Source organism: Sturnira hondurensis, unplaced genomic scaffold, assembly GCF_014824575.4.
Source record: "Sturnira hondurensis isolate 20B ecotype Veracruz unplaced genomic scaffold, ASM1482457v3 Scaffold0000648, whole genome shotgun sequence".
NCBI lineage: Eukaryota > Metazoa > Chordata > Mammalia > Chiroptera > Phyllostomidae > Sturnira > Sturnira hondurensis.
In genome coordinates, this window is record NW_028073279.1 from 6,506,432 (window position 1) to 6,519,417 (window position 12,986).

The 12,986-nt window shown below is 43.4% G+C and overlaps 1 protein-coding gene across 1 annotated transcript; it reads left to right on the forward strand.

Moving 5' to 3' along the window:
• The first annotated feature begins 1,369 nt into the window (after positions 1 to 1,369).
• On the forward strand, positions 1,370 to 3,737 carry DIRAS3 (DIRAS family GTPase 3). The gene is made up of 2 exons (XM_037042748.1): positions 1,370 to 1,439; positions 2,360 to 3,737. Exon 2 carries the CDS (start codon positions 2,425 to 2,427, stop codon positions 3,112 to 3,114), a length of 690 nt encoding a protein of 229 aa, XP_036898643.1. The 5' UTR covers positions 1,370 to 1,439; positions 2,360 to 2,424; the 3' UTR covers positions 3,115 to 3,737.
• The last annotated feature ends 9,249 nt before the right edge of the window (positions 3,738 to 12,986 follow it).

Here is a 12,986-nt window from a genome sequence, read left to right on the forward strand (position 1 = left end):
ACTTCTTCCCTGCCCCAAATTCTTCTGCCCCCAACTTATTTCTCCCTAAACCAGCTGTATTTTCCAGACTGAAATCTGATCTCCATTGGATGAAATAAAGAGGTCGTGACTTCTTCCAAAAAGCCATAATTAAAATTTTCAAAGACTACAGGATTATGTGTATATAGACTTTGGCAATACTGTACAAAGGTTGATAGCTGTCATTTATGGATTACCTATTACATTATGTGTGCTTTTTAATAGTGCTTCAGGCAATAGTTCCTTGAATCCTCCTCAAAATTCTTTTTCATAGGTATCACTTCTATAAAAAAGTAATTTCTCAGGGTCCCAGGCTTAAAGGCACATTAAGGTGCATTCAAAAGACAGAAAAGGGAAACAGCATGCAAATATTCTAAACAGGTTTTTGCTGCTGTTTTCTTTAAAGCTTGTGTCCTTGATCTCTACCCAACATAGATGTGACTGGGTAAGGAAAAAATTTCTACTATGAGTAAGAAATAGCATATCAGCTTAATGACAGAATGATAATGCCAATAAAAGAAGATTTGGAGTTAGAAGAACTAGGTTTGGTTCCATCATTTACAAACCCTATAACCTTGAACAAGTAATTTTACCTGGGGTATTAGGTTGGTTGTTTGTTTGCTGTATAACCAATTACCACAAACTTCATGGCTTAAAATAACACCCAAACTATAGAACCCACAGTTCTGTGGAATAAAAATCTATGGGCTTGACTGGGCTCTCTGCTCAATCAAGACTAAAATCAAGGTGCTGGTTGGTCTATGGTATCACAAAAATTTTCTTCAGCAGAGTCTGCTTTCAAGTTCAATCAGGTTGTTGACAAAATCCAGTTGCTAGCGGTTGCAGGTTTGAGGTCTTGTTTTCTTGCTGGCTGTCAGGAGCCACTCTTGCCGCCTAGAGGCTGCACGCATTCTTGCCTCGATTTTTTTTTCCTTTTTTTTTTAAAGGTTTTTGTGATGATCAGAGACATCGTAGGAAGAGTAGTGATGAATGATAATAGTTGCTTAATGTTGCTGTTTTTAGTGGGTACCGCTCAACTGCCTTACATAGAACTTGTCTAAACCACAGGAAATCCAAGCAGGAAGAAAGTTTCTGCAGTCATTTAAAACAGAAGTCCTAATATGGCAAAGCCCACGGAGACCACTGCTGGTGAATCCAAGATCTGCCCCCGCTACTCCCCCCAGGCCTGGGCTGTGGGAAAAGGCACTCTCAGGTGTGGGGGACGCCGGGTGGACGGCGGGGGGAGGGGTGGACGCATCCCTGCAAGGCTGGTCTCCCCCTCTGCGTATCGTGCAAGTGGAGTCTCCCATCCAGCGCCCCCCTGTTGCAGTGCTCTGGGCTCAGGCCAACAGTCGGAGCATTTCTCGCCGAGCCTCAGAGTGCGCCGGTTGTTCCTGGCTGCGCTCCCGTTGCCGCTTCAGGTAAGCAGTTAGTGCCGCGTCTGCCGATCCAACCGACGTCCCCAGGGCAAGGAGCGTATTTGCCCATCAGTGTACTCGATTATTGTTTGGCCGAGTGGTCAAAGCCATCTTCTGCCTTTTGCCGACACTCGAACGCTAGGTATTGCGGGCGAACCAGCCCCGGTTGTTGCGGGTGAACCAGCCCCAGTGGACGCGGGCGAACCAGCCCCAGTGGACGCGGGCGAACCAGCTCCGGTTGTTGCGGGCGAACCAGCTCCGGTTGTTGCGGGCGAACCAGCCCGGGCTGTTGCGAGCGGGAGCTGGTGGGCGCGTTGACCACGAAGCCGGTACCCTGCCCGGATGGCACAGAGATAGTTGCTACGGGAAGCGGGTGTCCATTGGGACAACGAGCCAAGAGCATCCGGGCTCGTCTGAGTTCCCTGGGTGCCCCCAACACCTCCGGGGCTCGACCCTGGATCGCGGCGTCTGCGGCGGTGAACCCTTGCCCGCGGCGATGGAAAGCTGTCAGAGATGCTGACAATTTTTCATGCCGGAGGGAAGAGCACAACAAGGGCACATCCAGGGAGGAAAGGTTCAGTTATAATCGCCTAGGTATGTGCGTGTTGAGGGTTGGCAGGCTGTCCGTTTGAACGCCCTCTCAGTCTGCAGTTAGTGCGGGGTGGTGGATTGTGAAAGAAAATAAAGGGTGTGCAGCCGCCGGGTAAGTCATTTTTGTCAGCGCCTGGGGTGGTCAGTGAGCCAGGCTCAACCTCAGAGGAGAATGTCGGGTTGGGGAGCGAGCCGAGAGATCCTTCCCCCCGTCCCCCGGGAGAAGCTGTCCGGATGGACGGATGGACGGACGGACGGGCGGACGGGCGGACGCTGTGACAACACTCCAGCTTATACGTCCCATCTCTCACTCTCCCTTTCTCACCCCCTAGGCTTCGCCCACTGCTCTCTCAGTGTCAGATAAGTTGTGCGCGCATCTTCGTGCCAGTTCTCGACCATGGGCAACTCCTGCTTTGGCCTCAAGGAAAAGCTGATGCAGCGGCTGCGACCTCTGCCCACCCTGCTGATCATTCGCGCTGTCATGCCCCAGAAGAAAAACAAAGATTTCTGCGTGGTGATCCTCGGCTCTGCGGGCGTCGGCAAGAGCGCTCTGGTGAAGAGATGGGTGCGCGGCAACTTTCGTGAGAAGTATGTGCCAACGATGGAAGACACCTACCACCAGGTGCCGGGCAGCGGCCGCAGCACGGGCACGCTGCATATCACCGACACGGCTGGCGGCCACCGCTACCCGGGCTTGCAGCGTCTCGCCATTGCCAGGGGCCACGCCTTCGTCCTGGTCTACTCAGTCACCAAGAAGCAAACCCTGGAGGAGCTGAAGCCCTTCTACGAGCTGATCCGCGAGATTAAAGGTAGAAACCTGCGTAAGTACCCTGTCGTGCTGGTGGGCAACAAATGCGATGAGAGCCGCCGCCGTGAGCTGACCGCGAAGGATGGCGCTGCCTACGCTTTGGAGTGGAATTGCGCCTTCATGGAGACCTCCGCCAAGACGGATGTCAACGTGCAGGAGCTGTTTCACGTGCTGCTGAACCACGCGAAGAAGCCTGCCGCCAGCATCCAGCCTGCCCAGAAGAAATCCCAGGTGCCCAAGATCGCCGAGAAGCTGCTGGGCAAGTGCATCATCATGTGAGCCCCGGATCTGAGGAGCCCGCCCTTCTCCGACAGCGTGCAGAGAACGCGGACCAACGCCAGTGTAACGTGTCGCCTGTGTATGATTGGCTTTGTGCTGTGGTTTGGGCTGTAACAGCTAGACGTCAAAAAATGTCCCTTGTAAGTTAATATTTTTTCCCAGGCAAGAGAATTCATATTGTTATAACATTGATATTGGATGAGAGAAAAAAGGAAAGTAAGTCTTGACAGACTTCAGAAATTAATATTTAAAAAGAAAATGAAATAGCAAAATGAATTGAACAATGTCACTGCCCTTGTAACCCTATTACCATGTATTATTTTTAAACATCTCAAGTCCTGTAAGTGTCCAGCCCAACTTTCCATTATGTACTCAATTGTTTAGAAATGTGTTTTTGCAACGAAAGCTTTGCTAGATGATTGTGATATACTAAGCAAGATAAATAAGTGAATATTCTTTAGCTGAGCATTGAAGGTGGGGCCAGAAAAAATTATGAAAGTAGAACTTGCTTACTAAAGATGTGACAGTTTCCTAAGTCATTTAAAAGTGTTTGGATATTCCACATAGCAGTTTTTAAAAAGTATAAAAGTTCTGTGACTTAATAAAGCTTTTCCTGCATGCAATCGGCTGTAATGATTTTTTCTCCCACTGGACAACACTAAAAAATTACAAATGGCATTAAAATTTCAGCCACATTCTGGCGGATTTTAATAAGAATTTCACACATGGACTCCCCTGCCCTCTTGAAATTAGCCAATATGGGGCGGGGGTGGTAAGGGGGTCACTGCAACACAGAACTGGTTTGTATCCATAATCTTTTCTGGACTGACCTCCAGAAGGACTCCGGGGGTCTTTGAGGAGGAGGCTCACTGTTGCCGTCTTGGAGGTACTGGTAAAAAGCAAACCTCAGCTTTCAGCTGCCTCAAAAATCTCTCCAGAAATGCTGGATATATGCAGATGGAAGGTAAGGGGGAGAAATGGCTAAAATTTGAAATTTGAGAAATTCTTCCCTAAGGCAAGTTTTTAAAAAGATTGATTTTATATTTGAACATAATTTTTGAGTCAGCAACTATACAACTATACATAAACTTATTTTTGAATGCTTTTTTCAATTGGGGAAGGAGGGGAAAAGCTCTCAATCTGGTGATACTTTTTCCATAAAATATTGAACAAACATTGAACAATTTGTGTGTTTTAAACATGGTTTCATAGAGCTTGATTTTCAGGGAACATGCACACTGCTGAGAATGAACCATAAACATCTATTTCATAACAGTCCAAAGCTTTGAGCTTAGAAAATCCATTCAGTGGCTCATTTTAAAGAGACACTATTTAAAATTTTCCTTTTTCACTTTCGAAGCAATTATTCTCAACCACTCGAAAACACCTAAGTGGCCTCACCATATTGCTTTTTATGCACTCTATTTTCAAAAATAGTTCTTAGCTAAAATTCCCAGTGGAGTTATTCCATTTCTAAAAGAAAAATACTCTACTTTGGCTATTTTCCAGGAGAATTCTTCTTGAAAAATGTATTGCATTCATTGTTGCTTCTTGTAGATGAGCAAGGGATTATTAGGTGGCAAATACTACCCTTTAGAAAAGAGAAAAGATGTTTTTAATGTTGCATAATACATAGTAAAAATATTTTAAGCACATATCTATATATTCTATTTACATGCCAGTGTTTCTATATTACAGTGGAGCAAATACCTATCAAATCTTTCCACATGCCATGTTCTACATTATATTATTTAATCTCCACAATAATTCAGTCAAGTGGATACTATTTTGCCCATTTTGCAGTTGGAAACACAGAGGTCACAAAACCACTAAATGGCAGAGCCAATTTTTGGAGCCAGGTGTTCTGCTCCAGAGTCAGTGCTCTTAACCACGACGGTGTACTTTCTCTCCACCATGACTACTCAAAGGACAAATAGCTGACTTTTGTGTTCTCTATATTATACTTGTGTGGAATCCAAATTGGTGGTTAGGAAGCAAATCAACAGTCACAACAGGCACAGGAGAGGGGCGTTAGAAACGAGGAAGAGAAGCGCTTTATGAGGGGCATGGGAGAACATTTCTCTGAAGAGATCACATGGCTGGAAGCTTTTATGCCTAGTAGGAGTTGATTTAAGTGGAGTTGGTGTGGATGAGGGAAGAAGAGGATAACTTTAGAGAAACAAAGCACTGTGAAAAAAAGTTCTAGAGAAAGTGTGGGTCTAAGAGATCACAGCATGTTTCCAGAAATGGACGGAGCAAACAGTGCAAGATGAGCCTGCAAAGTTAGAGTCTCAAATAACTTTGGGGAATGGGGAATAACTGAAGTATGGAAGCAGACTTGATCATATCTTCATTAAAAAGAGATCACTCTGGAACCTCTGTAAGAGGTACTGAAAAGAGGTGAGTAGACAAATTTAAAAACAATTAGAATAGTCCAAGAAAACAATTTGGCGTAAATGTTCTAGGCATTGCCAGAAGGAATGGAGACAAAGGGATCTGAGAACGATTTATTTGGGAAAATGGCCAGAGCCTGGTGATATGCTGGAGTTCAGAAGAGAGGAAGAAACCGACAGAAATGGCACATTTCTGAGTGGGATTTCTGAGTAGGCTAGGGGGTCATTAATCAAGTTCAGTAAGGCAGAAGGAAGAGCCAATTTGGAGAAACATTTATTTGCATATGTACATGAGGATAATAAGTTACATTTTGAGTAACAGTTGCCATGATAGCCAGGTAGAAGTTTCCAATGGGAACTAGACTGGGCATAGGGACTGGAGATGAAGATTTGTGAGTTTTCAGCCTATAGCTGGCGGTAAGACTGTGGCGAGAGAAAAAAGGGGGCAAGATAAAAATGTCTTAGCTAGGACGGAGTCCTGTGGAGCATAAGCACACTTAGAAAGGTATTGACCCAGAGGACACTCTGAAAGGACACTTAGAAGTGACCAGAAGATAGGAGGAAACTCATAATGTGCAATAATAAATGCTAAGGGAGAAATGGATTACAAGGAAAAGTATGTACACTATCACAGAAAAAAAAATTTTGACAAAATAAGGTGAGCATTACAGAGTGTTGCTTAGATTTAGTACTTAGGGCATTTCTGGTTCCAGCCAAGACAAAGTAGCTCCATTCCTTCCAGGTATTCCTCTCGCAAATAAAACAACCCTGGATATAACACAGCAAATGCTCAAGGGAAAATACTTAACAGTGGAAAGAAGTGGAGTGCCTGGGAATCTCAGGACACGAAGAAGGACCTGGCAGTGATTTCCTTAAGTCTCCTTATCTCCCATGCATCCTGGACAGGACACTGCAGAAACCTCCAGATTAGAACTGCCAACAGGCACAAATCCAAAAAAGCGCCAAAAAAAAGCACCCATCCCCTAGCTAAATAACCAGGAAAAGAAGGTTTAGTAACAGAAAACTCTTTTCGAAATACACATCTCGCTCCAGACAAAAACCAGCAACAAACCTCCTGCTCTTCTTCCTCCCCCGAGAGTGAGCTGGTCTTCCACTCCACACTACCCTGCCCTGTGGAAGCACATGACAGTTTTTTGATGTCCCAGTCTTGTACCAGACAGCGGGCCAGAATGGGGAATAAACCCATCCCACAGTAGCAGATTCCCTCCATCCTTTCCCCACTGGCAGGGTGATAATGTTGTCAGTCCCCTTCCACAGTATGTCCGCAGGTGCTTGGCAGGGAGCTGAGGTCCCATCTCCACCCGTCAGCCCTGAGACTCCATGAGGCAGTGAGAGCATGTGTTCTCCGCTTCTTCCCTGCCCCACCCCCTCACCCACCTCCACGGGTCTCAGCTTCCTCGACTACAGTACAGAAGCCAGGGATGAGATGATCTCTTAGGTCTCTCCCCACAAAACCACAAGTGAGAGAGAAACTTTATATTATTACTGCTTGGATGGGAGTAAGTAGTGTTATTCAAAGGAGCTGGAACCAACAGTTTATATTTTTGCACTTTCTGAGGTGCCTTATGTTGTTTCTGCCCTCAGATGTGGCTAGTCCAAAGTGAGATGTATGGCATTACATGTAGAAACGGCAATGTTTTAGATATAGTGGGTTAAATAAAATATATTTAAATGATTTGTGTTTCTTTTTTACCTTTTAAAATGTGGCTCCCAGAAAATTTCAAATTGTATTTGTGGTGCATTTTTGTGGCTCATATTGTATTCTTATTGGACAGTGCTGATCTATATTGAGTGGCTGTCAGAACTAGTTTCTAATTTGGATTCGATTACTTACATTAACTAGGATAAATAATCAAGTGTTGAGAAACTGTCAGCATGTATTTAAAATAATGTGTTGTCAGATGTCTAAGTAACCTCACAAACTTCAAGATTAACAGCAATGTCACAAAATCCACTGAGAAGTATGTTTGCATAGAAATAAATTTCAATATTGCATCTATAAGCTACATCTATAAACCTGGGTCCACAGGCCCAGAGCTTGGAAAAATAAATATGTCAGACAATGAATTCAGGGAGTTGGTAAAGATTAAAATAAATGAAAAAACTAAAAATATGCCCACTGAACTGATATGATGTTTTCCCAGGCTACTGATACTGACAAATCTGCCTTCTCTTTGACACCAAAAAGCAAAAAAATGGAGAAAAGAAACCTGATGTGAAGATAAATACAATTTTGTAAAATGAAATTCAATAAATTTAGCTATTTTGACACCAGAGGTGCGGTTATATGCGGGTGTGTTCATAAGCTGCTCATCTGTTTTGCCCTCCAGGATTATAGATGTGTCTAGAAGAGATCTCACAAACTCAGAGGAGTGTTAGAATCCCTCATGTTCTGCCTCCAAATTTCCTTTCCAGTCTTCTCTGTGAGCAGAACATCACACTATGCAGCTTTTCCCCAACCATCCTGGACAATTTGCTGCTCCTCCAAACATCCTATGTAGTTGTTCCTTAGCTGTTGCCTCACACAAGGTAATTTTTTCTTCCATTTTTTGCCTATCAAAATGTTATTCACTCTTTACGAGGCAGCCCAAATACCACACGCCACCCCCACTGAAGGCTTCCCTTTCAGTACTTAGTCACAAATGTTTTATTTGAGTCAGCAATATGTTGGTTCTGTACCACGCTTGGGGTGCTCCATGAAGCTCATGGTCTTACAAGGCAGATAAGGAAGAAAATAAAAAGGCCTGGCCAGGTTGGACAGGCTCTCTGAGATGGGTGCATTCTCCACTCTGTTATACGGAACTGTCAAAAGTGCAGTTTGATTAGATTGCTGCTTGAAGAGCCATTATTTGCCAGATATTCTAACAAATGTGCAGAGCTGTGCAGACAAAGACATGCGTGAATCTCCCCTCTGCTGCTTGTTGTGTGTCTGTGGGGCAAGCACTTAAGTTCTCTGGGCTTCGTCCTCCTCAGATGTAAAGTGGGGATGGTAACAATAGCTGCTTTCCAGGATGGCAGGATTTAAAAAGGTTAACACCCAGGGAGGACTTAGAATAGTCCCTAGCACATCGTACGCAATCCAAAAATATCAGCTATTGCTATTATTAACAAAAGATGGGCAATTACCTAAATGACAATCAACTTTGGCCAACTCAGTGTATTAAAACAATGAGGTGACAGGGCCCAATGCACAGTATCTCCAAGATTTATTTTAAATTTACTCCCATTTGAAGGTATGTGTGTGTGCATGAATAAAAAAAATCTTCTAGAAGGATATCCAAGTAATTGTTAATAGGCACTGGCCCTGAGAAAGTGGATGACAGTTTAGTGGGGAGAGAAGACCAGCTTTTCGTTTTATAACCTTTAATACAGTTTGAATTACATTACTATGTGCATACATTATTTTTTGAAGTATTTTAAAAAATGGATAATTTCCTTGAGTCTCAGCAGGAAATGACAGAGTAGGGACTAGAATCCTAATTTTCTAACCCAAACCCCAATGTTTTTTTTATTTTATTCAATACTAACGTAATGCCAGGGAGGAATTTCATGGTCTAATGAAAAGAAAAGAACTATAACTACATCATGCACCTAGCATGTTACATTTAACATAGGAGGGACAGATAAAGTTCAAGTTGGTTAAATCAGTAACCCATCTACCTGACGTCACCCAGATAAACCCAAGTGCAAAAAATGCGGACTCAGTTCTGCGTCTTCCCTTCTTTGCTTTTCTGCTGCTCACCACCTTGTGAGTTGAGCAAATGAGATAAAACAGTATCTGTAAAAGCATTGTGCATGATGTCTGTCACGGAGTGAGTCCTCAGCCGCTTAGTTGGATGACATTGGTGCTTCCTTCCCTCCCTACCTCTCCTGGATATTTACTTAAAGACTAATGCAAACACCATTCTCCCCAACACCCACGGCCCCTGGACTCTGGGAGATTATATGTTCCCCTGATATTTGCAGGAGAAGCACATCTGAAAAATTCCATTTCTGAAAGCTGTAAACCCAGGCGTGGGAGGTAACTAGCCTGCCGGTTAATGCATGTCCTCCTGTTTACTCCTTTGGCTCTGAAAGCTCATGTGGCCTCTTTGTAAAGGTAGTCATTAATGTAGAATGGGAGAGAAAGAAAGGGATTCAGAGAGAAATTACTCAGTAATTGCAGTCCTCTATTAGTATGTTTTTCTCTGCAACCTGGAGCTGAACATTGTGAAATGTATTTGTTCCCAGTGTAATTTAAATGTGAATTAAGTAGTGCTATGAGTCCAGGCTATTTGAGAACAAGACGGTATGTCACATGTTGGGAATTGCTTGAAAATGCCCACCTGATCGAAAATGCCTCCTATCCTGCTGGTACGGCACTCTTTAAGGTACTTTGATATCATCTCCACCATTCTTAAATAGCTGGAAACTTCTGAGAACTGCAATTTTTTCAGCTTTAAAATGAGAGTATCTCAAACTCAAGGTCCACAGCAGGCAAGTAGGGAGTCTAAATGACAGTATATGGGAAGATTATGCCCAATTTATATAGCCTGCTGCCTCTACTAAGTTCTATTAGAAAATGTGGACCCTGCGTTACAATTTCTTTCTGATTTTTATGGAAAAATCTAATAATTAAAAATATTGGCAACTCGTTAGAAATTGTTTATAGCTCTGGCCGGTGTGTCTCAGTTGATTGGATAGTTGTCCTGTAACCTAAGGGTTTTGGGTTTGATTTCTGGTAATGGCGCCTACCTAGGTTGCGGGTTTGATCCCCAGTCTGAACATGTCAGATCCCTGGCCTGGGCACTTACAGCAGGTGGCAACCAACCCATGCTTCTCTCTTGCATCGATGTTTCTCTCTCTCCCTTCCTGTCACCCTCCTTCTCTCTCTAAATAGCAATGAAAAATGTCCTCAGGTGAGCGGGGGAAAGAAATTGTTCACAAAAATTTGTTTGGGTCTCACTCAGCCAGCCATACTATCACCAGATGAAGACCTCAGGATGGAGAATATGGAAGGTTCCTTGCCATTCAGAGATATTGTGACATCTTCATTACCATCTGAGAGGATAAAAAGTATTGAGGTAACTCCGTAACAGTGTCCACAAGGGCACTAGGTGGGTGGAGGTGGAGTTGGAAGCTCTTGACCAAGCCCCGTTTCTATCCCATAGTTCTATTGGGATTTAACCTGTCTACACCTCAGTCCTTCACCTGGAACATGGTGGTACAGCCTCCCTCCTCACACCTTTGGGCTATATGAAATATGTTTAAAGTTGTAAATATAATGCAGATAGGAGATTATCAGGATTATTGCTTGAAGATGGAAGACAACAATGATTCAGGGTAAAGAGATAGCTGAAGTTTGTGATGGGAGAAATCCAGACTAGATTTTCTCTTCAATGAGCTGCGGTAACAGAACCTCATGGTCAAGAGCATTGATTCTGGGGCCAGACCTCCTGAATTTGAACTCAGGTTCTCCTGCTTGCTAATTATGTGAACTTGGCCAAATTCCTCTGTTTCCTCATTTGAAAAATGGGGATAATAATAGTTCTTCCTTAGTTTAGAGTGTTGCTACGCCTTTCCCTAAAGTGACCCCAATGGATTCTCATCTCTTACTATTCACAGTTTTGTAGAACCCCCTCCTTCCAAACCATGGAATATGACAAAGATTAATGGAACATCAGCCTTGTGATCATGTTGCACTTCACAAGCCTCTGTCTTGAGAGAGTGGGGCTAGAGCTGTTTGTGAATCCGGTAATCTAAGCTGCTAGGTGGGAGAAACCCACGTAGCAAGGAACTGGGAGCAGCCTCAGAACTGTGGGTGGCCTCTAGAACCAAGGAGAGAACCAACAGCCAGCAAAAATCTGAGGTCCAAAGCGATAGAGATACAGGGAAATAAATTCTGCCAACAACCTGAAGGACCTTAGAAACAGATCATTCCCCAAATGAGTCTCCAAATGAAAATGCAACTAGCTGACACCTTGATTGCTGCCTTGTGAGACTGAGCAGAGGACCCAGCCATTCTGTGCCTAGACTCCTGACCCACAGAAACTGTGAGGTAATAAGTGTGTCATTGCAAGTCGCTAAGTTTGTGATAATTTGTTATGTAGCAGTAGAAAACTAATAGACTCTCACAGTGTTCCAAAACAGACTCATGCAAACTACACGAATGAGTATTTGTAAAATGTTTTCATTTCAATGATATAAAAGTGTTTACACAATCATATTCTGGATGACCATTTATTTTCACCTACAGCAACAGGCTCTTGGATAACATTTCGTTCAAAATCATTTCATTATGATGTTGATGAAATGCCATAAGAACTTAACTCTTGTTTATATCAATTAGCCCCTGGTAAAATTGGTTTTGTAATATGTCATTTCACCATGGTTCCAAGAAGCTCTCAACAACATTAAGTGAGGACTTACTGTACCGTTAAAGCTGCTAGACTTCTTGCTTCTGTTTATGATTATACTAGAGACATAGGTTACCTCTTTAATTGTCTCAAACTCATGAGAACCTCTTTATATAAGAGACTCTATTCTCACCATCACTTGGTAATATAGCACTCACCACCCCCATTCCCACCAGGAATTTCTGAGAGCCCCTTGGGTTACAACTATGCACACACTGGTCAACCAATTGCATACAGTCCAACGTGGCATGTGCCATGACCTTGTAGAACTGCACAATGCCCTAGCAGTGAAATCCAAAGCCAAGCTCACATTGCATTGTCCACAATGTTGGGGAATATGAGAATTTCATGCAGAAGTGGGGATAACCTCCTTGTCTCAAATTCTACACACTTCGTCACCCGGTTTCCAAAGTGGTGTGGCTTATTCCAAGAGTGTCACCAAACCTCTCATGAAATCAGAATCTGAACCTCTAGTTCTAAACCATAGCTCAGTAGGAGGCCCCAATTATTTTCTTGTTGTTTTTTTTTGCTGCCCACTCACCCATATCTCTTCTTTGGCTAACTCTTATTGCCTCAGTTAAACCTTCCCTAATTGTCTAGACTGGGTTATATCCCTAATGTAAGTCCTCCTCACACCCTGTCCTTCCCCTTTGCATTACTCTTTGTTTAATGCTTTCCCTACCAGATAGCTTTTAAGATTATGAACACGAGGCCATGTGTAGCTTTCATCACTGGTGTATTTCTAAAGTCTAGCACAATGCGTGGAATTTAATAGGTACTAAATAGATACGTGTTAGTGAAGGAAGTCATATCCTATACAGGAAATTGAGGTTCACAAAGGCGAAATATCTTTTCAAGGCATGAAACTAGTAAGGAGTAGAACCAGGATTCAAGCCTAGAATTGCCTGATTCCAAAAGCACTAATCTCCTCACCACCAAAAGCAAGAGTACAGCTCCATATTTCTACGTCCGAAGCTCACTTTCTCCAGGGGGAGCACAGTTCAAACAAATCTGAAGGTAGGAGGTTGTTCTTAAGTCAGAATAACCAACTGAATTTTCCTGG

Bases quoted from the DNA above. Each gene is read 5' to 3' on its own strand.
- DIRAS3 (XM_037042748.1), top strand. From the start codon at position 2,425: ATGGGCAACTCCTGCTTTGGCCTCAAGGAAAAGCTGATGCAGCGGCTG.